This window comes from Mus caroli, chromosome 11, assembly GCF_900094665.2.
Source record: "Mus caroli chromosome 11, CAROLI_EIJ_v1.1, whole genome shotgun sequence".
NCBI lineage: Eukaryota > Metazoa > Chordata > Mammalia > Rodentia > Muridae > Mus > Mus caroli.
The window spans coordinates 90,040,085-90,067,958 of record NC_034580.1 but is presented as its reverse complement, the minus strand read 5'-3'; the positions used below and the strand labels follow the sequence as shown (position 1 = coordinate 90,067,958).

The 27,874-nt window shown below is 44.9% G+C and overlaps 2 protein-coding genes across 6 annotated transcripts in view; one reads left to right on the top strand and one right to left on the bottom strand.

The window, feature by feature from the left end:
- Positions 1-804: 804 nt before the first annotated feature.
- On the bottom strand, positions 805-14,691 carry Ankrd40 (ankyrin repeat domain 40). 2 transcript variants are annotated; one of them, XM_021176427.2, is made up of 5 exons: positions 14,318-14,691; positions 8,595-8,743; positions 7,782-8,261; positions 4,116-4,297; positions 805-3,090 (listed from the first exon to the last, which is right to left on the bottom strand). In XM_021176427.2, the coding sequence occupies exons 1-5, from the start codon at positions 14,449-14,451 to the stop codon at positions 2,944-2,946; spliced, it is 1,092 nt and encodes a 363-aa protein (XP_021032086.1). In that variant the 5' UTR covers positions 14,452-14,691; the 3' UTR covers positions 805-2,943. The 2 variants fall into 2 exon arrangements, with proteins under 2 accessions (XP_021032086.1, XP_021032087.1); XM_021176428.2 differs by having other exon boundaries at positions 4,116-4,767; positions 8,240-8,261; positions 14,318-14,681.
- Positions 14,692-20,212: 5,521 nt separating this feature from the next.
- Positions 20,213-27,874, top strand: part of Luc7l3 (LUC7 like 3 pre-mRNA splicing factor) — a 30,980-nt gene continuing 23,318 nt past the window's right edge. For 3 of the 4 annotated variants that reach the window (XR_003837993.1, XM_029483326.1, XM_029483324.1), the window contains exon 1: positions 20,218-20,491. Coding sequence is in view for 3 of the 4 variants with exons in the window: in XM_029483326.1 (XP_029339186.1) it covers positions 20,393-20,491 (99 nt within the window). In the remaining variant the exon portion in view is untranslated. Of the gene's footprint in view, positions 20,492-27,874 lie in introns of all 4 variants that reach the window. The other variant, XM_021177450.1, reaches the window with a different exon arrangement.

Here is a 27,874-nt window from a genome sequence, read left to right as displayed (position 1 = left end):
AGTGCTTGGCAGTCACCAAGGAGATGGCGCCTTTGATCTGCTTTTTCTATATGCCCCGGGTTGGCCTATGCTGCAGGACCATTTGTTAAAGGTTAATCACTTTTTTTTTTTTTTTTTGGCAGGCTATTTCTGCCCAGGATGTTTATGAGTGTATGGAAGGCGACTTCCATCCTTCTGATAGAGCAAGTATGAGAGCACAAATGCCCAAATTATTCTGCCTCTCCCTGGTGCTAAGAAAAGGTCTCTGCTGTGCTCTCTGATTTATTAGGCCAATTTGGCATGACGTCTGCTTTGTGAGGTGCTAGGAGGCCTAAACCAAACAGGAGATTCATTCTGCATCCTTCCCTGCTAAAGATCTGAAGGTGGGGGGCTGTGCTTCCTCTCCTGTCTTGGGAGTTCGCTTCTGAACTCACTGAGGCCATGACAGGTGCTGACAGCCCAAAGGGGAGGCTCGGTTGTGTCAAGTAAATAGGATAATCAAAAACTGTGGTTAATAGGGGATGACCTCTATCTAGCTGGCTCAGCGACTCCAGGGAAACCAAGTGACTGCTGTGAACTGGGAGGGAAGACATCACACAGAATCCATCTCCAGACGCTACCCACAGGGTGAGACAGTGACACTCGTGACAGGGCATGAGTGCTGTTGAACAGAGGCAGGCAGCAAGCAGTGAGGTGGCAGACACTCAGCTGGGGATCTGGTCCTCTTTTTCCTCCACAGCGCCAGCCCCATGAGACTTCACAGCAATTTGAACCCTCTATGATTAGAATACAGTACGAGGGCAAAACGAGAGAGAATGGGCTGGGTCAGTTAACAGTTAATTTTAATAATACCTGTTATGTTTAAAGAGTCAACAACACACGAGGAAAAGTCTTCTGTGCATGTTTACACAGTGTGAACACATGCTTTAAATATGCAGTGGAGGAGGAGAGGAGCATTCAGTTAACAAAGCCTAAAAGAAAACCCCTTGTTATAAATTACACAACACATATAAAAATATTTCTCTGAATGCATAGATGAAGACTCGGAACTCACCTAAGAGCAATCACGCAGTTCCATCCCACTGCCCGAAAGAAACCCTGAGCCCAGAGGACTGTGGCAAAGCACAGGACACTGGGCAGAGCCATGTGGGCCATCACGACCTTTGGTCTGTCTCAAGTGCTTGCTTGCTCCTCTGTAGCCCACCTCCCAGCCAGCTCCCACTGCTGCTCAGAATCTCTAATCAACCAGGGAGGCTGAAGGAGTCTGAACCCCAGTGATTTAGACATGAATTAATACTGAGTTTATTTCTTCTAAGATAGAATCACGCTTAATTGAATTACTAAACTTTTTCAAAGCAAATTAGGGGGGGGGAAAGGTTAGTACATTTAGTTAAAGTCGTTTCTGATTGGCTGAAACACACAGGAGGTGTCTTCATTAAAGCACTTGGGAAAGGGGGTGGTGAGCCACAGCCACTCCACTACGCAAACACTCTACAAGGGAAGTCACCAGCTGTGCCAGGGCCAGGTACCATGCAGTCACCTCACAGTGACCACTGTGACACTGGCTTTGAAGAACACCTCAAGCTCATTTCAGCACTCAGGCGGCAGTGGGAGGCCATTACCTCAGCACAAGGTTCTCTTCCAGTGCATCTGCATGTTTTCAGTCAACTGCAGTGTTCTAATAAAATTAAGTTAATACCCAGGAAGTTAAGTTTCTTTGGAAACTATAGGCACTATGGGGAAAAGCTTAAGACAGCAGGGGTCCCGTCTACAGCTGTTCCAGCCCTGCTCTGCTGCTCCTGTGTGCGCCAGGTCCTATCTATCTAGAGTTAAGCAAACTGAGGCAGCTTTTCCTCTTTAATGAGGCTGAGGAGGGGAGGACTCTTGCATGCGCTCTTGGAGAAGAATCGTACACCATGCTCCAGAGTCTAATCAGGCCCTCACAACTGACTGTGGAGGTAATGGGGAATTCCTAAAATTGAACAATTTGTTTATAAAAGCAACAGATTTCAGAGTTATGTAAAAACCCTAATAATTTTCAAAATAACCTTTATCTTTGATACAAAAATAAAGATGCTAACTCCTTTAGTTCAGTTTCCCACGATAACCTTTAAACCAGCAACAAGTCCGGGCTCAAAAGCTGCTCTTTGCTCCTGGAGGGAGTGAGAGTGGTGGGCGCCTTGTCCAACAGCGCCTGTGCTCTTCTTGAATGGTGCAATTAGGATGACAGGAGTGGCCACGGAGCAGGGTGGTGGCTCTTTTAGAAAGCATTAGAGAGCCCTCTAGTGACTGTGGAGGGGAGCAGATGTGAAGATGACTGTCAGACAGCCGCAGTCATCAGTGGTCATAAAAGAAAATTGGGGGAGGGGAAGCTCTTTTGGTTAACAGCCTATTTACAATTAGGTAACTATATTTTAAATACTTTAAACCTGAGTAACATTTATAAATATGCTATATGAGACCTCACAGCCACAGGTCATACCAGAATCCATCTGTCCAGTACCTGTGTGTGCTTTCTTTCTTTCCCCAGTCTTCCTCCCTCATCAGTTCAAAATTTCTGAGTGTCACGAGCATGCAACACCAAGAGAGGCGCGCCTGGTCCTTCAGGCGCACTGTCAACAGGAGTGGCTAGAAACAGGTCTGCGCTCTCAGCTTCTGCTCGACAACTCTCTAGATCCTGCACATTAAACACTGGCTCTCGTTCCTTCGCCTTCGGCCTCTCAAGACTACTTCCCAGCTGTTCAAAGATTCAGCAATAGTTTATTGTGCACCAAGAGGCTTGGAAGAGTGGCACCGCTGCTGGGGGGTCGGGGCTCCTGCCTGCTGAGGCGGGGTGTTAGTGAACACTACGCAGTGGCACCAGGGGCCCTGGTGGGCATCCGAGGCTTTGGGATCAATGGCTTGTCCTTTGGCCCAGAGGTGACACATACTGTCACAGTACTCAATGATGAAGTCCCTGCTGCATTAGTACGTCAGTTTTGAAGCTCTCCGGTTATAGCAAGGCCTCTCAGTCAGTGTGGATGCAGCGTTTCTAAACAGAAAATTATTGTCATTTATCATCAGAACCAGTTCCAGCTCCTGGAAGTCCTGGAGTCGGGCAACATCTTTGTCCTAAAACAAAACGGGGTAATGGATTAAAATTTTCTTTTCATTTAGTTAGCTCTTTATTACATTTGTTCATTTTGTGTGTACACATTTGTGTTATAATGCACATGTGGAGATCAGAGGGCAACCTGTGGGAACTGGTTCTCTCCTTCCACCATGTGGGGCCCTGGAACAGAACTCAGGTCCTCAGGCTTTGCAGTAGGTGCCTTTACCCACTGAGCCAACTTGCCAGCCCAAGGCAACAGAGCAATAGCAGCAGTTTGTGTCTACGCTTGGTTGGTTGTATTAATTCCAGGGTCTTGGTTTATCTTTAATCTGGAAGGAAAATTAAATCCCTGAGACAGCTAAGCAGTGATCAGCCCCCACATTTAACCTGAACAAGATGGAGAAAGTTCTGTCTCTGTTGCAGGATGAGAATGCCCTAAAGGGACAGGCAGGTGAGCGTCAGGTTTCCTCAGGAACTTAGAGAAGCCAGAAGCTTGATGCTGGAGAGCCCATAGCTGGCTGGAGCATCACAAAGATGCCAGGTCAGCCGCATATCATATGGCATAAGGCTACAGGTTACTATGGGAACAACTGAAACAGGCCCTTGTAACATCCTGCTATCTTCCAATCTTCAAAAGTGCCAGTGTATTAGAGTATGATCGTTCACACATTTAATCCTAGCAGGCAAGAAGCAGAGGCAGTACTACTGCCATAAATCCAAGGCTGGCCTGGGACACACAACAAATACCAAGCAAGCTAGGGCTACACATCAAGACCCTGTCTGAAAAGAAATACATGAGTAAGGTGGGGGCTTCTCTGTGGACTCAGAGGAAGGGGAAGAAAGCTTATGGAGTGATTACAGTAAGGTTGGAGCTGGAGCTCAGAGCCTTGCACAGAGCAAGCACATGCTTTAACCTGGCCTTGGCCTTGGCTCTCCTTTGTCTTTTAGAGGCTTCCACTTAAGCTATGGCTCAATCACCAAGGGAGAAGTTAAGTGTGCTTGAAGTGAAAACAGCAGCCACTCACTCTGAGCAGCCTTTCCTTACCTTTCTTAACAGAGTGTTGGGTAACTTCCTTATCTTCTCCACTTGGTCTGGATTAACACCCAGCTCACAGCAGCTCACTCTCAGCAGTTCTTGGTAGGTAAGTTCCTGTCGATCCAGTTCAATTTCAATGAAGTCATTTTCACGAAGAGATGGATTCTGAATCCTCACCTTGAGTACCAGCTCTTGCATATTAAACGGAAATGCTCCGGTGTAGAAAAATGGCTGGAATGCTGGAGCCGGGCCTGCATATGTCCCGTTCTGAGGCTCCAGAGACACCGGGGGCTTGGATGGGACAGAGAACAGGGAGCGGTTCTGACTCACTGGTGGCTGACAGACAGGACCAGGTTTTGTGCTTTCTGGTGTTCTAAGTATGGCAGAGGGGGCAGAAATATCACCATTCTGGACCAGTGCCAAAGAGCTGTGGTCCCTAGGAAAGGCCCCTAGCAGAGGGGTTTCTGTGGGGGGAAGCAATGGAGGTGAGCCATCTGTAGGAGGTGACACTGGAGGTGGGGATGGGCCCCCATTCTGCAATTGGGTGGAGTCTTCTGCTGCAGGGCTGTAGATAAAAGGGAAGGCTGGGTTGGCCAGATAGTTGGGAACAAAGGGCAGTTCTGACTCCTGCTTCAGCTGGGGGATCTCCTCATCATCATCGGCTTCTTCCACTTGAAAATAGAAAAATACAGAACACAGAATTTACTAAAGAAAGGAGCATGGTCAAAGCTACTGTTGTCACCTGAGATGTGACCCACACTTTGGTCAGGACTGACTGCCTCTTCAGGTCGAAGAGAAAGAACATTTCAGTAGGCTTATAACTACCATTTTTACTATTGTCAATTTTACAAATTAAAAAATATATATAATATTGGCCTCCTATAAAACATGCTGCAATCACAACCTTGGCATAGGAATTAACTTACAAACACAGGACCAGTTATCTGATCAGTATCAATGTGGCCAATAATAGCACATCTTAAAGGCTCCCCGAACAGACTCACCTCCCATAATCTTCCTGATTTCTCTCCTTGATGTTAGTTGTACAGGCATTTCCCTGCTTGTGGACGTTGTACATCGTGGTGCGGAGCCTAGTGCGCACCACGATGTACAACGTCCACAAGCAGTTTTGAGACAGGGTTTCTCTGTATAGTCCTTGTTGTCCTGGAACTCACTTTGTAGACTAGGCTGGCCTCGAAATCAGAAATCAGAAATCCACCTGCCTCTGCCTCCTGAGTGCTGGGATCAAAGGCGTGTGCCACCACGCCCGGCTTCCTTTTCCCTTTTCTTAGTCTCTACTTAAGCCAAGAATTGTCACACCTATAACAATGAGGACACCTCGTGCCCACATCCTGGCTTCTAAATCCAATTCTCTACCCTCCCCGCCCCCCAACAAAACCCCCACAGCTCCCAAGAGAAATGGTGAATTGCAGTGCTGGCCTGGGGAAATGATACTATAAATGAGAACCATCTTGTTGCATTAGAATAAGGGGGATGTGCCCATAGGACAGAACTAACTGAAAGGGGTTCCCAAGGGCTAAATCAGGAATAATCTGAATATCAAAAGGATGTAGTCAAAAGGATGACTGCATCAAGTTACAACACACTGAGTTTAATATGAATCATGAGTCCAGGCTGGTGAGACGGCTCAGCAGTTAAGAACACTGGCTGCTCTGCCTGGAGACCTAGGTTCAATTCCCAGAATCCACAGGGTGGTTCACAACTGTAACTCATTCCAGGAGATCCAATGCCCTCTTCTGGCCTCTGAGGACACCAGACATGTATATGGCATGCAGGCAAAACACCCAAAAGGAAAAATTTTAAAAAGCCAAAAAGAAAGGATCGTAAGTTCACATGGTTATAAATGGGAAGGAAAAGTCCTTCACTACTGACATTTGTTTTTATTTTATTTCATTCCCCAAAACTGGAACTACATAATGATGTGAGCTACCATTTGGGTGCAGGAAACTGAACCCAGGTCTTCTAGAAGAGTAGCCAGTGCTCTTAACCACTAAACCACCTCTCCAGCCCCTCAAAGTCCTTTTTTATAGCACAACACCAAGTAATGAACAGAGAAGGAATGAGAAGCCATACTTCACCAAAGAACTGATCTGAACCCCTCAAAATTATAGGGGTCAAGAATGATAGGGGGATAGCCGAGCGTGGTGGCGCACGCCTTTAATCCCAGCACTCGGGAGGCAGAGGCAGGCGGATTTCTGAGTTCGAGGCCAGCCTGGTCTACAAAGTGAGTTCCAGGACAGCCAGGGCTATACAGAGAAACCCTGTCTTGAAAAACCAAAAAAAAAAAAAAAAAAAAAAGAATGATAGGGGGAAAGATGGGGCTAGAGAGATGGCTCAACTTTTAAGAACACTTGCGTTTTTCCAGAGGACCAGAATTTGGTTCCCAGTACCCAGACCAAGTGGATCACACTGTCTGTACCTCTAGTTCCAGGAGATCTAACGCCCTCAATTTAAATTAATCCTTTTTTAAAAATTATTTTATATGTGCTATACCTACACATATGTATATGTATAATGTGTATCCAGTGCAGAAAAGGGCACTGGACCTCCTGGAACTGAAATTATAGACAGTTGTGAGCTACAGTGCAGATACTGACAATGGAACCAGAATCCCTTGCAAAAGCACCAGTGCGCTGAAGCTGTCGAGACCCACAATCATTTCTTTTCCTTCTATTTCTTCTGGTTTTATCTTTTTGTTTTTGTTTTTGTCTATCTGTCTGTCTGTATGTTTGTTTTTTTAAGACAGGGTTTCTCTGTGTAACAGCCCTGGATGTCCTAAAACTCACTTGTAGGACACTGGTCTATTGATGGTTTAGTAGATCAGGCTGGCCCCAATTCACAGAGATCTGCCTGGCTTTGCCTCCTGAGTACTGGGATGAAAGGCCTGTGGCACAGACCAGGCCTGGCCTGAATAAATCTTCCTTTTAAAAACGAGAGAGAGAAGGTTGTGGTGCATGCCGGTACTCCCAGCACTTGGGAGGCAGAGATAGGCAAATCTCTGAGTTCGAGGCCAGCCTGGTCTACAAAGTAAGTTCCAGGGCAGCTAGGGCTATACAGAGAAACCCTGTCTCAACAAAACAAAACCAAAGAGGTAGGGGGAGGGAAGGAAAGAAGGAAGGAGAGAGAGTATATGTATGTGTATAAAGGAGATTTTTTTTTTTTTTTTTTGGTTTTTTTCAAGACAGGGTTTTTCTGTGTAGCCCTGGCTGTCCGGTAGACTGAACTCAGAAATCCGCCTGCTTCTGCCTCCTGAGTGCTGGGATTAAAGGGGTGCGCCAACACCCGGCTTGAGAATGTTTTAGATTAAAAATTAATAAAATGGCATAATAGCTAAGTACAATATCTATTATGAAGACAATTGGAGGAACTTAAGTATGGACTATCAGTTTAGATCAGTATTAAATCAAAATTGCATTTCCTAAATTTAATACTTGTACTATAGTTACATAAGAGAAAATCCTTGTTCCTAGGAGTGATAGAAAAGGAGTAATACTTTCATGGTTTAAGGTAAAAAGTACATAGCTTTGGAATCTTGAGTGTAAAGGGTTCCTTCATTAGACAGATCTTGGAACTTTTCCCTAATTTTGTAAGTATATCCTAACTACATAAACAACTAAACATCACTCTCCTGCTGCAGAGGCTGTGTGCTGTTACCTTGCATATTAAACGGAAATGCTCCGGTGAAGAAAAATGGCTGGAATGCTGGCGCCGGGCCTGCATACGTCCCGTTCTGAGGCTCCAGAGACACCGGGGGCTTGGATGGGACAGAGAACAGGGAGCGGTTCTGACTCACTGGTGGCTGACAGACAGGACCAGGTTTTGTGCTTTCTGGTGTTCTAAGTATGGCAGAGGGGGCAGAAATATCACCATTCTGGACCAGTGCCAAAGAGCTGTGGTCCCTAGGAAAGGCCCCTAGCAGAGGGGTTTCTGTGGGGGGAAGCAATGGAGGTGAGCCATCTGTAGGAGGTGACACTGGAGGTGGGGATGGGCCCCCATTCTGCAATTGGGTGGAGTCTTCTGCTGCAGGGCTGTAGATAAAAGGGAAGGCTGGGTTGGCCAGATAGTTGGGAACAAAGGGCAGTTCTGACTCCTGCTTCAGCTGGGGGATCTCCTCATCATCATCGGCTTCTTCCACTTGAAAATAGAAAAATACAGAACACAGAATTTACTAAAGAAAGGAGCATGGTCAAAGCTACTGTTGTCACCTGAGATGTGACCCACACTTTGGTCAGGACTGACTGCCTCTTCAGGTCGAAGAGAAAGAACATTTCAGTAGGCTTATAACTACCATTTTTACTATTGTCAATTTTACAAATTAAAAAATATATATAATATTGGCCTCCTATAAAACATGCTGCAATCACAACCTTGGCATAGGAATTAACTTACAAACACAGGACCAGTTATCTGATCAGTATCAATGTGGCCAATAATAGCACATCTTAAAGGCTCCCCGAACAGACTCACCTCCCATAATCTTCCTGATTTCTCTCCTTGATGTTAGTTGTACAGGCATTTCCCCTTTTGTTGTAAGAATCTCTCTGTCAGCTCCTGACTGTAGCAGGTAGGACACCACCTGTCCATGGTTGCGTTTACACGCCCAGTGTAAACAGGTCCTGTCCCAAAGAAAGGAGAGAGAATGACTGAGAAAAAAGTGATTCAAGATTTCAAATGTTAAACATCAGTAAATACATACACAGAAGCTTGTTAGACTTCAGCAAAAGCCAGAAGCCAGGCTAGCAGCTTGACTTTTCATTTCACAGAGTAGATGATCAAAACACGAACATAGCCAGGCATAGTGACACACACCTTTGATCCCAGCACTTGGGGGGCAAGAGCACATGGAGTTTGTGAATTTAAGCACAGCCTGATCTACAGAGTGAGTTCTAGGCCAGACAGAGTTCCACAGTAAGACCCCCATCTCCAGTAATAATATCTTTGGGGGTTTTTTGGGGTTTTTTTTTTTTCGAGACAGGGTTTCTCTGTGTAGCCCTGGCTATCCTGGAACTCACTCTGTAGACCAGGCTGGCCTCGAACTCAGAAATCCACCTGCCTCTGCCTCCTGAGTGCTGGGATTAAAGGTGTTGCGACACCACGCCCGGCCAGTAATAATATCTTAATATTCTTAAATTTTAGTGTTAAGTTTCATTCTTGAGTCTGAAGCTGTTAACTCAATGTCAGAGTGCCTGCCTAGAATGCACAAAGTGTGCCTGGGTTCAATCCTAGCACTGTAACATAAAGAAAGTTATAATTTCTAGTCCACAGGCAACATCAGTTAGTCCCAGGAGCTTCCGCTTCCAAGGTTATTGTCTGCATTGATACTTCCAGATGCTACCCTGTCAGGAACATCCATTAGCTCTCCGTTTCTTTAAAAGATATTTCTGTTACTTCTTTTATTTTGTAAACTATGAAAACTTACATGTATCAAGTGACAATCAAAGAGTAAATATTGCCAGGTTAATAAGCACCTTCCATGTGCCGCTCCTCTGCCGGGTTGGCCATTACTACAGCAGGGGAACTACGTCAATCTTAGCTGCTTACTCCCTTTCCCACACACACCTACACACATATGCGATTTCCAAATCTCCATTTTTTAAAATGCTAGCTGTTCTTAATCTTTCCAGAAGGCTACAAACATGCCTGCATCTGCTCAAATGAAACACTGTGCACAACGTTATACTCTAGAGGCACTGAAATAGAGGGTATGAACAACCAAGTGGTTCAAAACCAGACCCTTCTAATAATAGAACTTAAGCAAAAGTATTTAATATTGTATACACTGAGGTGCTGTACTGTACAGTCCAGTGCACAATTCCTGTAACACTATATAGAAATGTAATCAGCATCCCTCAAACGTGCGATCTCAACAGAATTGCATCTTCAGGCGCAAAGCATATTATGGAAGGAAAATACTTTCTTCCCATTATGAGCTCATTCACTCCTCATTCCTTTCCCAGTTTGAATGTCCTCATTCACCAACTCTCTAATTCAACCAAGACAAGCATCTCCAGAGCTTCCAGCCAAACCCAGATATGATAACGAATAGAGCAGAGGCTCAGCAGAGAGGCCATCAACCTGGGAAACCATCAGGAACATTTATTTGATTTGCCTTTACATTAATGCCTTAGAGAATGGCAGCCTGAATGACTAGCCTATCAGAATGACAGTCTACACCATCATTCACCATCCAGGTATCTCTAGTGTACTCTTTGACACTAAAAAATTACTGCCCATGTGAGAAAAACAGAGAAGAAGCTTTTAAAATTATTTTGTGATGCTGCAACCCAGGGCTTCACATGCTAGGCAAGTGCTTGATCACTGCTACATCCCCAGCAGAGGATAAACAGAAGGAAGTATCTACCTGACATATACAGGCGTGTGTACGTGCACCTGTGTATATGCATGAATGTGTATACGCATGTGTATATGTGTTTATGCATGTGTGTGTGGTACCAGAGGCTGAATTGATGTCTTCAACATATGTTAGGCAAGCACCCTTCCATTGATCTATGTAGCCAACTCACGAGCTTATTTCTTATTTAACTAGTGAACCTAGGATAAAATGGACATTGCTTAGCAAACTGCAGCTCAGAATGTTTTGTGTGGAGCTGTCTGTGGCATAGGCTTGAAAAGTGAATAATTGCATTAAGTGAGCACTCAAAAATGAATGGATCAGGCTAAGGAAATGCTCTCTTTTGGAAAGAAGTTTTTACTGGAGAGTGAAAGAGTAATTTACCGTGAGTGGGTCAGTGAGACTCTGAGACAAACCAACTGGTTTAGAGTACCACCATGTAAATGGGATTAGGTGAACACAGCATGTCCTGGCCACCCAGAAACCATCATTTACAGACTGGAGTTGGGTGATTATAGGCAGCTATAACTCAGAACCATTGCAGCCAGACAGCATTTCAACTTCTTTATAAACCATTATACTTACTTCTAAACCCAAAGGGAACATATGACACTTGGATTACAATTGATGTGGAAACTCTATTTTTGAACTTCAACTCTTTAAACTTTATATTTGCAGTCAGCATATCCCATTAGGGCTGGGAAGTATTTTAGACCAGAGGCTTTGGGCATCATTCATCAACTGGGTATCATTCATCATTGCTGAAACTGTGGTTACTAAGCAACCAAGAATTGAAAGCAGTCACCAGTCTACTTTTCAATGTTGAAAAGAGTTGGGTTTTTTTTTCTTTTTTCAGGGTAACTTTATATGTCTCCCAACATGTTGCCTAATAATAAGAAAATAACAATAGCTAACACAAACATAATACTTTACATGTTGGACCCTGTTCTAAAAGCTCTGTTTAATCTTCAAAATATCCCCTTAGGATCTGGGTACAGTGGGATTTGCCTGTAGACTCAGCTATTCAATAGACCAGGATAGGAAGAAGGTAACAAGGGTTAAGACCAGCCTAGGCAACACAGCAAGGCCAAGTCTAAGAAGAGAGAGAGAGAGAGAGAGAGAGAGAGAGAGAGAGAGAGAGAGAGAGAGAGAGAGAGAGAACAAAGAAAACCCTACTACTGTGAATATTCTTCACTCATTTTACAGTCAATGAAGCTGGGGTAATTAGCAAGCAAATAAGCAAATTATATAGTGTACTAGGTAGATATTAAGTGTCATGTATCAATAAAGCAGAGTAAGAGATTAGGGACTGGCAGGGTTGGGGGAAGAGTTGCACAATTATTAACGACAGGCAAGGAAAAGCCTTAGCATGAAGCTAATATCTAAGCTAAGATCCACATGAGGACTGAGAGCAAACCATGGAGTGTATAAGAGAAAAGCTATCAAGACAAGAGGGAAGGCAAAATGCAAAAGTCTAGAATCCAGGGTGTGCTGTTGTTCCAGGAAAGGCAAGGAGGCCAGGGAAGAAGTGAACAAGGAAGCAAGTCAGGAGATGAGGCCCAAAGGTCAGGGAAAGGAGTGCATAGTGGCTTCTTCTCACAGTAACATGGGAGCCACTAGAGGTCTCTGAGTGAGGTGACCCAACTGTTCCAAGTCAGGGTAAGGCAAGTAGACTAGTAAGGATGCTAGTAGGAAGACTCTGGAACTATCCTGCACCACAAGTGGAGCTGGCTGGCTTTGTATCACAGTGTAGAGCTTGTGAGAGGTAGTCAGATTCTATCTGAACATAGAGGCAGCAGAACTGGATGACGGTACATGGTTGTGAAGGAAAGACAGGGACCAAGGACAGTGCCAAGCTTTGTGGTTTGGTTCATATAAGTGGGCGGGATGAGAAGAGCTGAAAGCATTAGGCCAAGAGCATAAAGCGGGATAAAGGGAATCTAGGAATTCACTCTTGGATTGAATAGATTGGAGCTGGAATTAAATCTATAGGAAGCCTCATCATGTCACCTCAAACTCACCTGACATCCACTGTATATCTAGCACATGGCAGGCACTGTGCTGAGGGACTCAGATGTCAGATTCCTTTTTCAGCTCTAACAGTCATGTAGACCCACTAAATCCCAAATTTAGTAATTTAGGAGCATTTTTTAAAAATTGAATGGTTTACTTAATTTTCCTGGGGTCTCAGTTTCTTCATCTTTAAGATGGAGAAAAATAACAATGTCTCCTGATAACCCTGAGATAGGTTAAGTGTTTAGAACCACATCTGTGCCATAGAGCAAGTTCAATACTTGGTAGCTACTAACGTTCATCTCAATAAATACTAATAACACTTCTGAAAGAACTGGAAAACAAAGTAACTCAGACAAGACCACACAGCTAGGCAGGCAGAACCTGCAGCAAGACCAGGCTCATTGTTCTGTAAAACACTGCCTCCAAGTGCCAAAACAGGAATTCACAGCTCTTGGAAGCCATGGCAAGGCAAACACAACTACAAGTGTTTTGACTACAAACGCTTCAAAAAAAAAAAAAAAAAAAAGACTAGAAATTAGTGTCCACTGTCTCCAGGCTGTGGACAGCTATCCGGGCTAGTTTCTTTAGGGAAAGGAGTCAGACAGCTTTCTTAGGAAATTAGGAAATCTCATTTCTGACTCTGTTATCATATTGACAATTGTGCAATCGGGGCAAGACACTCTCTGGGATTCAAATGATCTCCAGTGCCCTTTCCATTCCAAAATGTATGGCTCAATTTACAGCGGGGTAGACTGGGGGTTTAAAACTCAAATTTAACTTTAAACTGGCAAAAGAGGCTAGATAAGCATTACCTGAATAAAAAAAAATTAATTGTAAAATGTCAAAAAAGGGTAGAAAAAAATACCACTCAGTATCTTGAAACTAAAGATTTAGCCGGGTGTGGTGGCGCACACCTTTAATCCCAGCACTTGGGAGGCAGAGGCAGGCGNATTTCTAAGTTCGAGGCCAGCCTGGTCTACAAAGTGAGTTCCAGGACAGCCAGGGCTATACAGAGAAACCCTGTCTCGAAATACCAANAAAAAAAAAAAAAAAAGAAAGAAAAAGAAAAAGAAAAAAAAAGAAACTAAAGATTTGTTCATATCTTAAAATGAGACAGACTCTGTATTGGGAAGGAGGCAGATCTGCTAGCCGACTTGTAAAGCCTTGGGTAAATTTCTCTAATTGGAAATTGTATTAAGCAAACAAAACACTCTACAGGGCAGACAAATGAGTCTCCCCTGAACAGGCAGCTGTAGGCAACAGCCAATCACTGTGGCATTGAAACAACTGAGGCAGAATTATTATGCAAGTGGCGAGGGTTTTGTAGTTGTTCCTTTTCTCCTGGTCTTGGCTAAAGAAACCGTGCTGGTTTTTTAAGATTGGCATTTGCTTCGTTGCTTATGCTTTCATCTCTGCACGAAGTGTTCTTCAGAAGCGCCCATGGCAAACTAATTCAAGCTTGATGAAATCCAGAGCAGAGTCGCCGAGAATCAAAGCCTCTAAGCATCACCATTTGGGCCAAGTTAGAGCCAGGGGGCGCGCGGGGGGTGGGGGGAATCGCGGGAGGGGGGATGGCGTGGGTGGGCTCCAGTGTCCCGGAGGGCTCTGGCCGCGGTCAACCACAGAAGAAGGTATGGTTTGGGGAGGATGCGCTCCTGACTGCACCAGGCAATGGGGGATCGGGGCCAGTCTCGAAAGGGCCACGACCTGAGAGGCCTGGGGCACCAGGCGTCACCTTCGCCTGCGTCCTGGGTCACGGCTGACTGCTCCACGCCCCGAGCTCGCAGTCCTGAACCCTGGGCCTCCCCCGCTCGCCACTTACCAGCCGTTGACCTCATTTTGCGAGTTCACATCCACCCCGCTCTCCACCAGTTTCTGCACCTCCCGAATGTCCCCCAAGGCCGCCGCCTCCCGCAGCCTCTCCTGCTGCTCCTTCTGCTCTAGGAGGGCGCTCATCTTCCCCAGGGCCCCGGGCCGCCCCGCCCCGAGCCTGTCAGCGCCGCCGCCGCCTCCGCGGCCGGCTCCCGGCCATGGGGAGGGAGCGCCGGGCTCGCCCGCCCCGCTCGCGCCTCCGCCCGCACCCGGCCCGGGGCCTCGTGTGCCCGCCCGCCCACCGGCAGCTCCCTGGCTGCTCGCGGCCCCACAGGCCCAGGCCTCCTCCCCCACCGCGCCTCGGAAGGCCGGCTCCGGGGGACCCTATTCGGTGTGACAACATTGACCTAGATACTTTTCGTTCCCACCCGCCGCCCCGCCGCCCCGGCCGGCTGTTTATGTAACCACCGCACTGGATTATCTGCTGTGATTCATTGGCTATTTTTAGAGCTCCCACCCGGCAGCTTCCAGCGAGGAGGACAGACACAGGAATAGTCGCGGGGCGGAGGGATCCAACACTGTCGTTTGAGAGCCAGAAAAGCCTTATCCTCAGGAGCAGGCTGTTTAGCAGGCATTAAAAATAATTGGTGGGTTTCCACCCCCACTCCCCCAAGTTTAGTTAGCTCTTTTTTCCATCTGAGCCAATTTTTACCCAGCAGGACGGGAAATGAGCTGAAAAGGATCCTACTATAATATGCCCATTATTTGCAGAGATAGATGACACTGTTCTTTCTTATTTTTGTCAGTGCTTGCGACCATTCAGCTAGAATACTTATTTCAGCTGTTATTGTTTTTATTTTACCCTTTATCGGTTTTAGACAGAAATTCTTCCAACTTGGCTTTCATGAAGATTAACATCGATTCTAGTTTATAAAATGCAACTCGTTATAGCTTATAAACTATAATTAATTATTCTGAAAGTCATCTAAGGAAAGAGGGCAGGGGAAGGCGGGGGCGGGCGGGCGGGGGGAGTTCTTTGTCATCCTAGTCCTGATTCTAGGCACTGAGGGTAGAGCTATGGTGTGTTCATAAACAGCCGTGTGCAGTACTCCATGCCTAATCTAATTAATGAGGCTCAGAGCCTTGGTTGGCACTGTTCTACTACCCAATGGGAGAAACAGAAAATATTCTACCCAATGAGAGAAACAGAAAATATTGTTTTGCTGAGCTCAGGTGCCTTGGAGAGATCCCTGATGTGGCACTGGTGAGAACTTTGCAAATGGGGTGAAAAGATTAAGGAAAACACCCTGGGGAGGCAAAGAGGAGGGCCTGAACAAAGCCGAGATGAAACAGGAAGGGGTACATTTAGGTATAGCGTCTTTATTTCCATTCTTCGGGGTTGCCCAGGGCACACAGCATGCATTTGCCTTGTTACTGCTTAAGAAAAAGCAACGTCTGTTTATTATGATACAGTAATTCACACAGTACACACTGCACACCAGGAGTGATGAATATCAACTGACTAAACACTTAAATTGACCCCGGTGGCAAATTGGAACGCGGCTTGAGCCTACACTTGGATTTGTTTCCACAGTTTAAAATTTAATTCTCGGATCCAACATAGTGCTCCATCTGAGGCTGATGGGAATGGCATTGAAACTCAGTCTTTAACACAGTCTGAGGGACAAGAAATAGCAGTCTTTTTTTTTTTTTTTTTAAGGCAATTTAAAAGGATTGTAGCAGGCTGGTGATGTAGCTTAGTGAAAGAGTACTTACCCAAACAAGGCACAGGGTTTCATCCTCAGAACGGTAACAAACAAACAAAGTCAACAACAGCAGCAACGCCATAAATTAGGTGCACTCCAAAATTCATGGTTTTTTGTTTGTTAAATTTTCTTTCCTTAAAAGAATTATATGGGGGCTGGAGAGATAAGCCAACAGTTAAGCGCACTTGTTGCCCTTGTAAACGAGGCCCAGGATTTGATTCTCAGCACCAACATGGTGGCTCTCAACCATATGGAACTCCAGTTCCAGGGGATCAGATACCCTCTTCTGACTTCTTCAGGTTTAAGCATCCACGTGTGCACATGCATACATGCCGGCAAAACACGTGCACATGGAAACAAAACTGAAAAGAGAGCCAGGCAGCCACTTTAATCCCAGCAGTTGGGAGGCAGAGGCAGGCGGATTTCTGAGTTCGAGGCCAGCCTGGTCTACAGAGTGAATTCTAGGACAGCCAGGGCTACACAGAGAAACCCTGTCTTTAAAAAAAAAAAAAAAAAAAAAAAAAAAAAAAATTGGTGACCTCAGACAGGATCCCAGCTTAGGTCCTCAAGCACTCTTAGCAAGTACCTTTCTGACTGAGCTATCTCCTTAGCCCTAAATTCACTTTTTAAGCTCTTGACTTGAAACTGTTGACAGACCTATATGTTTGTTTTGTTTTTATGTATCTCTTTCAGTGCTGAGGATTCAACCTATAGCTTCCCACATGCCAGGGTAGCTCTCTGCTTGGAGCTATACTTCTCCCCCAAGAAGCTGTTTTTCTATTTTGGCTTTGTACTATGTCTCTGTTTGGTTTTGACTTTCACATAAGTAGAGTGGCCCAGTAAAGAGGGTAGGCATGAGTACTAAATTCAGAAAGGAGATCTGAGGTGGAGGTTGGAATCTGGCACTCAGCAGCTTCGGGGACTAGCTGAAATTTTGCAAACGGAAGAGATAATCCCAAGGGAGTTGGTGAGTACCCAGAGAAGACAGCCAGATAGAACACTGAAAAACTCTGAGTTCGAATGAGGGAAAGGAGAGAAAGTTTCAAAAGAGCTTGACGATGAGTAGCTGAGAGTGGGTGGGAGGAAGAGCAATGGAGTGGGCGGGGATAGTGATGAGTGACACACAGGCTCAAGAGCCACAGAATGGATAACCATAAGATCCTTTGTGACCTTGGAAAGTTATGGTAGAGTTGAGGAGGTGGCTTTGATTTTTCTCATTCTGTCAAGGCTGGCCTTTAACTGTGTAGCCAAGGACAATCCTCCTGCCTCAGCTTCCCACGTGTTGTGTTTTAGCCTTTTGGATTTGCTTCCAACTAATTTTCCAACCAACCCATTCTTTTTTTTTTTTTTTTTTAAGATTTATTTATTTCATGTAAGTACACTGTAGCTGTCTTCAGACACATCAGAAAAGGGCATCAGATCTCATTACAGATGGTTGTGAGCTACCATGTGGTTGCTGGGAATTGAACTCAGGACCTCTGGAAGAGCAGACAGTGCTCTTAACCACTGAGCCATCTCTCCAGCCCCCAACCAACCCATTCTAGTTCAACTTCATGAGACTCAAAGAATACTTTTAAAAGTTCCTCTTCGGGCTGGTGAGATGGCTCAGTGGTTAAGAGCGCTGACTGCTCTTCTGAAGGACCCGAGTTCAAATCCCAGCAACCACATGGTGGCTAACAACCATCCGTAACGAAATCTGATACCTTCTTCTGGAGTGTCTGAGGACAGCAAAAAGTTCCTTTTCTAGCAGACTAACAGTTTTCTTCATTGTTATTTATTTCATGTTTTCAAAACTCTTTTGCGTTTCTTAACTGTAAACTCTTCAGATTTCTGTTTGAGGGATATATGCTAACACACTGGGAGGCTGGGGTGGGAGGACTGTCCGTCTTGAGTTCGAGGCCTCCATTTTCCACCTTGCCTGGTTGGAGCTTTGCCATACTCCTCAGTCAGTGCCACAGGGAGCTGACTCCTCCACTCTAACAATAAAAAGGTTCATTCCCTCTTGCTAATAAAGGAATTAAGAACCTGTTGGGTCTTCTCTATCAATGTGCAGAGTGTATCAATTCATTTAATCTGCACACTAACACTGATGTGGGCATGTAACAGAAGTTTTGTTGAGGTTTCTCTGTGTAACCCAGCTATCCTGGATATTTGCCTGCCTCTACCTCCTGAGGATTATATGAGCCACCAACTTTGGGCCTCCAATTTTTAATTTTAACTTTTTAAATATAATTTACTTCATGTGCATTGGTGTTTTGCCTGCCTGTCTGTCTGTCTGGGGGCAGGGGGTGTCTGACCCTGGAGTTAGGCAGCTGTGGGTTGCCATGTGGGTGCTAGGAATTGAACCTGGGTCCTCTGCAAGAGCAGCCAATGCCAACAACTGCTGTGGCATCTCTCCAGCCCTTAATTTTTTTAAAATTACATTCTATTTTATGTGCTAGTGTCTGTGTGTGCGGATCAGCCCAAGGAGGTCAGAGGACAGTTTTGGGGAGTTGGTTCTCTCCTTTCTCTGTGAGTCCGGGAGATGAAACTCCTGTCGCGTTCATCCAGCTTGTCCACAGATGTCTCTCAGCTTAGTCATCTCACTAGCCCCCGGGTTTTGTTTTTTATTTTTTTTAAAAATTGTTTTAGACAGGGACTCACACAGCAACCCATGCTGGTCTGGAACAATAATCCTTCTGGCCAAGCCTCCCAAGTGAGGGGATTATGGGCCCGGTCTGCTATTCCTAGCTGAATATGAATCTTGATTTTGAGACAATGTCTCACTATGTAGCCCTGGCTGGCCTCAAACTCCATTCTTGAGCCAGGCTGGCCTCGATCAACTTGCCTCTGGATTGTTAGGGATTAAAAGCTTGCAAGGCCGAATTAATACTTTTAAAGAAATTCCAGCGAGTTCACTCAGCATGAAGAGCAGAGTTTAATCCCCAGCACATACATGTAAAACAGTGGTTTATAGCTGCAGTACTAAGGAAGCAGAAATAAAAGGATTCTTAGGGCTTTCAGGCTGACAGAGAGCTCAAGTCCCAGTGAGACATTCTTTTTGAAAAAGGGTTTCTCTATGTAACAGCCATGGTTTTATACAGAAACTTGCTTTGTAGACCAGGCTGGCCTCAAACTTAGATATTCACCTGCCTTTGCCTCCCAAGTGTGAGCACTCAAGAGGCAGAAGCAGGTGAACCTCTTGAATTCACAAAATCCACCCGACTCTGCCTTCCCAGTGTCTTCCTAGATAAAAGGTATACTGTGACAGCAAGCCCAGCTAAGTTTTCCTAGTCTTTTGAAAGTTTAGATTGAGGAGCCGTGGTGGCACGTGCCTTTAGCCTTTAATCCTAGCACTCATAAGGCTGAGACACGGGAATCTCTGTGAATTCGAGGCCAGCCTGGTGAGTTCCAGGACAGCTAAGGTTACAGAGAAACCCTATCCCGAAAAACAAAAACAAAAACAAAGGTGGATAGTTCCTGAGTAATGGACTCTAGAGGGTGACCTCTGGTCTCCTCTATGATTCCCTGAACACACAGTAACACACTTGACACAAAGTGAAGGAAGATAAATTCCTGGATTGGAGGTATCACAACATAATTCCTCCACCGCTTATAGCCTATTCCTTGATTTTTCCTCCCTAAAAATCGAGGAAGTCCGGACAAAACCCGGTAGAAGAGTTGAGGATTTAGCTCGCTGGTAGGGCGTTAAGCGTTAAAGTTCCCGGTTCAATCCCCAGCATCGGAACTTGGTGGGTGTGGGAAGGGTGGAGGGTGCAGACATAAATAAGGACAGGTAGAGGAGGAAGCAACTACAGCGACAGGAAAATGGAGTCTAAGCACGATCGCAGCTTGCTCTTCTTGTTTCCCTCCCTGGAAGATGGTCCCCCGCACAGCACGTGGACAAAGGGGCATTTTCTCCATTTCAGGGCAGTGGCAAAGGACCCAGAGCTAGATTGCTCTTTCTCCAAGTAAAAAAGAGGCCGGCACCGGCAGCCGTTAGAGCGTCCACCACTCGGTTGGGTGGAAGGCACGGCGGGGGCGGAGTCAGTGCCTGGCCCGGCTTTGCCCCCGGCCCGGGCCGGAGGTCCCGCCCCCTCGTCTGCGAAGCCGCGCCGCCCGCCCTCGCAGCCCGGGCCTAGGCGTGTCTCCGCGGGCGCACGGCATGCTGGGAAGGTGCCCGGGCGGCGGCCATTTTGTCTTCTCGGCTCCTTTCTGGAAGAGGCTTTTCGGGCTTGAGAGTGGGCCGAGGGGGCTTGGTTCGGCGGCCGGGCGGTTGGTGGGGTTTTTTGTCGGGTGGGTGCTAGGGCTGGCGTGAGCAGCCGCCCGGAGGAAGCACCATGATTTCTGCCGCGCAGTTGCTGGATGAGTTAATGGGCCGGGACCGAAACCTCGCCCCGGATGAGAAGCGCAGCAACGTGCGCTGGGACCACGAGAGCGTAAGTCCCGTGGGCCTCGGGCCTGTGCCCCGGGGCCTGGGGGAGGGGAGCTGAAGGGACCCGAGGACGGGCCGAGGCTGGCCCGAGCGGGGCGCGGCGCGATTGGGGGGACCCGGCCGCGCCGACTGAAGCACCTGACGGCGGAGGGAGGCGGGCGAGCGGCCCAGGAGGGAGGGAGGATTCCGCGCCAACCTCGGGGATAGCGGCGTTTGTTGTTGTGTGGAGGAAGTCCGGGATGGCGCTTGGCTGGGCAGAAGAAGCACCTTGGTGAGGCCGGGAAACGCGGGAAAAGGAAGAAGGAAGGGCTCGCTTGATTCCACCAGTGCTCCGGGGTTTTACCGTATGAATAAGAAAGGCAGGCTTCCGTTATTTGGGTGCAGCATATATATATATGTGTGTGTATATATATGTATATATATATATATATATATATATATATATATNTATATATATATATATATATATATATATATATATGAATGAGAGAGAGAGTGTGTGTGTGTGTGTGTGTCGGGAGTCCTATACACACACACACACACACACATATATATAGATAGCCTGACTCCGGACCAGTATCCGTGAGGAAGGACATCGTAGCAGTGCATTGCTTAGTGCTGCCATTTGGACACTTCTGTGCGAAGGTAGACAGTTGAAAGACGTAACGAGGTTTATCATGAACAGTTTTTTGCTAATGCGGTTTGATGGCCGTAGTAGTCCCTCAGCTAGGCAGTTGTGAAGGTTTTTGTTTTCACATAAACTCATTCGGTCCTTTTACTCTTAGAAAGGTTAACTATAACTCCTGGGTCCCAGGTGGGACCGGAGCGTGTCTCTCTCTCTCTCTCTCTCTCTCTCTCTCTCTCTCTCTCTCTCTCACATCGGGAAAGCTAAATCTAATTTTTGTAGCACTGTTGAGGTTGCACCGTTCTTCGTGCATATACTGTACTGTATTTCAAGTACTTTTTAATCTAGTTTTGTACATGGAGCACACTTAGATCTGATCTGGAGAGTGGGTACATTTGATTTTACCTTGCAGTTATAATCAAACAGCAGTTTTAAATCACTTGATAAAATATGAGAAAATGGCTCAACAAAAGCTTTGTTTTGTTCCTGGTTTTGAGGCAGTGCTTTACTCTGTAAGCAGGTGGTTCTCGAACTTGAAATCCTCACTCTGCTTCCAGAGTGCTGGGATTACATCGTTGCCACGATTGGCTAACAGGCTTTTTAGGAAAGTAAATTATGTATTTTAAAAAAAATATCTATTTATTTATTATATGTAAGTACACTATAGCTGTCTTTAGACACACCAGAAAAGGGCATCAGATCTCATTACAGATGGTTGTGAACCACCATGTGGTTGCTGGGATTTGAACTCAGGACCACCGGAAGAGCAGTCAGACCTCTTCCCCACAGAGCCATCTCTCCAGCTCAGTATGCATTGTTTTTAAACACAGGGTTTGAGTAAAGTAACAATTTCTCTTTTGACATGTAGAAAAAAAGTAAAGTGGGGTACCTGATTTCTGTATGTTAAAAAAAAAAGTGTTCAGTGCTAGTAGCAGGAGCCTTCAGTCCTAACACTTGAGGCAGATGCAGGTGGGATTCCTGTAAATTCCAGGCTAGCCTGGTCTACTTCACACTCACAGTTAGGGCTCCACAGAGAAACTCTATCTCCAAAAAAACCAACAACAAAACCCCCCAAAACAAAACAAAAAACCCCCCAAAACAAAAAAAGTGTATGGGTAAAGTTGTCTGGAAGTGGTACCTGACTTCCAGTATGTTCTTAGGGTAGGTTTACGGTGTTGTTAGTTGCATTGATTCATTGCAGCATGTGAATCTCCTGATGTCCACTGTCCTTCTCTTGCCTACAGTGTAGGCAGTATAGTCTAGACTTATGTCTTGACCTTCTTCTGCTGGGTTTTTTGCTTCTGTCTCAGTGAACTTTCTCTTCTCCTCACCCCCCTTAACTCTTTAATCTAAGCATTTTGTTTGTTTTGTCTTGTTTCTTGTTTGTTTGTTTTTGTTTTTTCAAGACAGTTTCACTGTTTCCCCTGGCTGTCCTGGAACTTAACTCTGAAAACCATGTTGGCCTTGAATTCAACGAGATCCTCCTGCCTCTCTCTGTCTCCAAGAGCTAGAACTAAAGGTTTGGACCACCTCTGCCTAGTCAGCATTGATTAGTTTTTCCAGTCAGGGTCTCTCTAATGTCCTAGAACTTACTCTAGGTCAGGGCTGGCCTCAAACTCAAAGGGATTAGTCAATTTAAACTTTGTAAAAGACAAGAAAAATTAGCTGGGCTTGGTACACACCTATTACCTACCTATCCCAGCACCGAGGAGGCAGAGGCAGGTGGATCCTGGTGAATCTCAGGCCAGCCAGAGAACTATATCTTGAGACTGTCTCAAAAATAAAGAACAAAGGTCAGGGGAAAAAAATTATTTCCCCTGATCCACAAGTAGGACATTTATGTTTTGGGTTAAGGAGAAGTGTGACTTCATTCCTAACGTCTTAAGTTTTGAACACACCTTGTGAAGAATGGTACATAATAATGTATGTGGCTATGTTTATGATTTCTCAATGGGGAAAGTACATTTGAAGCTTGAATTTTCTTTCAGTTCTAATGCTTTTTATTGATATGATTGAATAACTTGTCATGCCTTTAATGACAAATTGCAAGTCTGAAGGGTTAAGAGGGCAGTGCTGGTGGTCATGACCAGGGACAAAACATGTGGCCTTTCTTTGTAAATAGTGCAGGTACTGTAGGGTTTGGTAAGCATGGGGAGGAACCCCTTGGTCTTATTTCAGGTCAGTTAGATGCTGTCCTTTTTGGTTGCTAATCAAACTCCCAAGAGATAGGCAAGTCCAGCATCTGAATGTAAAGGTTCATCTTAGTGTTTCTGTCTAACACCGTAGCATAGGTTTGCATTTTCATTACAGTTGGGGGGGGGGCTGGTACTTATTTATTTATTTTTCAAATGGTTTTTCTTTTTCTTTTTTTTTAAGAATTTATTTATTGTATGTAAGTACATTGTAGCTGTCTGTAAACACCAGAAGAGGGCGTCATATGTCACTATGAATGGTTGTGAGCCACCATGTGGTTGCTGGAATTTGAACTCAAGACCTCTGGAAGAGCACTCAATGCTCTTACCCGCTGAGCCATCTCACCAGCCCCTTAAATGGTTTTTCAAGACAGGGTTTTTCTGTGTGGCCCTGGCTGGTCTCGAACTCAGAAATCCGCCTCCCTCTGCCTCCCAAGTGCTGGAATGTACGCCACCACTGCCCGGCAGAAATTTTTCTTCCTAAAATTTATTTGGTGGATTTGGAGAGATGGGGGTGTTTGTTGGACAGGAATCCTCAGACTTGGCAGCAGGTGCCTTTACCCCATACAGAGCCATCTCTCTGGCCTGTATTGAAAATTCTTTTTATCTGCCAGTCTTCAGTTAGCTCGAGAAAATCGATATAACTGATAACTGGGCAGGCTATTTTGTTTTGACTTTTTTGATAAGGATGAGAAAATATCCAAAAAGACCACTGGAAATTAAGCCTGTAATTTTAGCACAGAGTTCCAGACTAGTCTAAACTAACCCAGCCTCAAACAAAACAAAGCAAAAAGGAGATTGTAAGATCTGTAGCTATTTAGCACTCAAAATGGAAACTTGCATGGTAGTATTCCTTTTAAGCCTTTTTTTAGCACTCTTGAGTTCCTAGCCAGTCTGCTGTTTTTTTATATAGCAAGGTCCAGGCTAGCCAGAGCTTGGCTTTTGTTTGTTTGTTTGTTTGTTTGTTTCTTTGTTTGTTTTTGGTGTATATGCTTTGTTTGCATGAATGTGTGAGCCTCAGATTCCTTAGAACTGGGATTAGAGACAGTTAGGGTTTGTCACGTGGGTGCTGGGACTTGAAACCTGGACCTCTGGAAGTGTTAACTGCTGAGCCACAGAGGGGAAGTGAAAGGGAACTTTCCTTAGTGTTTTTTTGTTTTTGGTTTTTTTTTTTTTTTTTGGTTTTTCGAGACAGGGTTTCTCTGTATAGCCCTGGCTGTCCTGGAACTCACTTTGTAGACCAGGCTGGCCTCGAACTCAGAAATCCGCCTGCCTCTGCCTCCCAAGTGCTGGGATTAAAGGCGTGCGCCACCACGCCCGGCTTTTCCTTAGTGTTAATAGTCGGTTAATAGGTTTTCTAAAATATATTTGTGTGTTTATACACATACATGAATTTTTCTTATGTGATGTATGAGTGTGCTTATTCACCACGTAGACACCAGAAGAGGGATTAGGGCCCCACTGGGATTGAGCATGGATGGTTGTGAGTTACCATGTAAGTGCTGGGACCCAAACAGCGAGTGCTCTTAATTACTAAGCTGTCTCTTCAGCCTACTTGTAAGATAACTTTATTTGACTGACCTGGGTAATTTTATTTATTTATTTATTTATTTATTTATTTAGGTTTTTTTTGAGACGGGGTTTCTCTGTGTTCACTCTGTAGAGCAGGCTGGCCTCCCAGAAAGCCACCTGCCTCTGCCTCCCGGGTGCTGGGATTAAAGGTGTGCACCACCACTGCCTGGTGGGTAATTTATTTTAAATGCATAGTTTTGTACCCCTCCAGCCAGCACAGTAAGTTTTTTAAAATTTTGTTTACATTTATTGTTGTTGAGGAGTGGGGCAGGCAGATGACAACTTGGGAAAGTTCATTCTCTGTCTTGTGGGTTCCAGGGATTTGGTCATCAGGTGTGGTAGCAAGAGCTAGCTAGAGCTCTCCTGTTGTGTATTGTTTGTGCAGAGGGTGTCTTTGCTTATTGATATATAGCTCCAGGTGACCTTGAATGCCTGATCCTCTTGCCTCTACATTGTTAAAATTAATTTTGTCTGCACTTTGAAAAGTGTTACTTTATAAAACTTGTGTTTTAGAGATGGGGGTCCTATGTAACAGAGCAACTTTGAGCCCTTTCGTTCTTGATCTTCCAGCTCCCTGGTGCTGGCTTTACAAGCATGGCAAGACTTTTTTTTCTAGGCTACTGTTGATATTTTACATTTGTGTATTGAGAGAGAGTGGGTGGGTGGGTGGTGGTGCACCCTCTAGAGGACAACCTGTTTGAGACTTGGTTCTTCTCTCTTTGTGGCTTCATAGATTGAATTTGGGTCTTCAGGCTTTGCTGCAAACGCCTTTACATTCTGAGCCATCTTGAAGGCCCATATTTGCTTTTGTGGGAGATGGCAAACAACCCCACAAATTCAGTCTTGTTGAGTCTTGAATGGTATACTGGTGTGGTCTTTACTGCATGGTCTGACTGAGAGTAGTTTTCTTAACATCAGTTCTTCCCGTGATTCATTAACACACTCCTTTGGCTCTTATTTGTGCTTTGCATTTGTTTGCAGTCACTGATGTTTTTGTATTAAGCAGTTTTTCCCAGGTGTGGTTGGTGTTACTCCTAAGTAATCACTGCCTGGGGTACCTTTCAGTTAGGATTCAACTTGGAAGGTTTCAACAATCAATAGAGAAGCCATTACAGAAGGTGGTAGGGAAATACAAAGTCTAATTTAATTTGGAGCTTTTAATATTTTTTGTATAATAGGAATTTTGTAGTTCACATTGAAGTTTTACATTCAGAACTGCTTCCCAAAATTAATTTAATCATGTAACTGACTTTTAGAATGTCTGCAATGAGACAAATGCAGTTGGTTTATTTGCTGGGACCAGGGTCTTAGTTTTCCAGGCTGGCCTTGAGTAATCTTCTTGTATATAGGAGTACACTCCCACATCCTACTGACTGCAGTTGCTTTTCTGACATACCTTAATTCAACGATATCCTGTTTATTAAAGGTTAATAATTTATGAAGAGAGTTGAACTAAATGTACATTTCTAAAATTTTTGAGATGTTAGCAAATATAGTAACAAACGTCATTGATACTGTCCATATCAAAACAAGTTTTTAAAAACGATTGCTACACCCTGTAGAGGTGCTCTGGGAGGGCAGAGGAGGGCATTGAATTCTTGGGAGGGAGATGGAAATAAGGGCCACTACCTGACATGGGTTCTGGGAACCAAATTTGGGTCTTTCACAGGAGCAAGAAGTAAGTATTCTTACTCTGAGCCATTTCTTCATTTGGAAAAGAGACAAGTTGCTCTCTGACCTCCAGATGTGTGCTAAGCATAGTCATGTCCCCCCTCTCTCCCCCAAAAACAACCAACCAAACTCAGTGTAGTCCATGATATCCGCTACTCAATATTAAATGCGTGCAGGCAGCTCAACAGATTGGAGAGTGACTCAGACAGCTGGGCTGGTTTTTGCTTTGTTCAGGCTGCTTGGCTGGTCAGAGAATCTTCTTTGCTGCTTGTCTTGTCTGAGAGTAGTATTTGCAACTCATCTCTGGTCTGAAAGGTCTGTCAGTTTTTATTGCTTGGGGCGGGAGATACATCCATTAGTGTGTCTCTTTGTGTTTTCAGGAACCTACCATGTTTTGAGGCAGTTTTATAAGTTTTGAAGATGTCCTGTATCACCAAACTGTAAATATAGGCATAATATAATAAATACATACTGAAAGAAAATACTACATTTCTGTTCTATTGGTTTGATTTCTTTTTTTTTTTTTTTTTTTTGGTTTTTCGAGACAGGGTTTCTCTGTATAGCCCTGGCTGTCCTGGAACTCCCTCTGTAGACCAGGCTGGCCTCGAACTCAGAAATCCGCCTGCCTCTGCCTCCCGAGTGCTGGGATTAAAGGCGTGCGCCACCACGCCCGGCTTGGTTTGATTTCTGTCTTGTGATAAAATACCATAACAAAAGCAATTAAGGAAAGGGTTTAAATTGGCTTACAATTGCAGAAGGGACACAGTCTTGTTTTCCATAGTAGAAGGAACATGAGACTGGTCAGCAGCTTTTTCTTTACTGGCCAGCCAGAAGAAGATAAAGAACAGGAAATGACCCCAGACTGTTAAGCCTCATAGCCTGCCTTCAGAGATATACTTCCTATGAGCTCAGTCTTCTAAAGTTTTCAGTCTATCTCCCTAGACAGTGCCAATACTTGGAGACAAGTATTCACAAACATGAGCTAAGGGGGTCATTTCATTTCAAGCCTCAGCAGTTGACTTAGGAAAAGTATGTGTGGATATATTTTGACAACATACACACAGCTTTGACCTTAGATTTGGTTTTCACCAAGAGAGATAGATAGAGCTTAGGTTAGTGGAATTCCTGTGTTCCTTTCTACAGACAGAAATACATTTCACTTAACACAAATAGCAGAATTGTGTGTGTGCAAAACATCCAGCCCTAGAGAACTATCAGTGTAGTGGGTGACAAATAGGAATTGTTAAGTGTACTTCAGTGACACAATAAGAATACTACAATGACAAAAACCAGAAGGTGCAAAGAGCCTGGAGCATAAAGTGGCCTT

Coding starts and splice junctions, on each gene's coding strand:
- Ankrd40 (XM_021176428.2), bottom strand. CDS start 14,451: ATGAGCGCCCTCCTAGAGCAGAAGGAGCAGCAGGAGAGGCTGCGGGAG. Junction 8,262..8,594: donor AATCAGGAAGATTATGGGAG/GTGAGTCTGTTC, acceptor TCTATTTTCAAG/TGGAAGAAGCCGATGATGAT. Junction 4,768..8,239: donor GAAGAAGCCGATGATGATGA/GGAGATCCCCCA, acceptor AGTGGAAGAAGC/CGATGATGATGAGGAGATCC.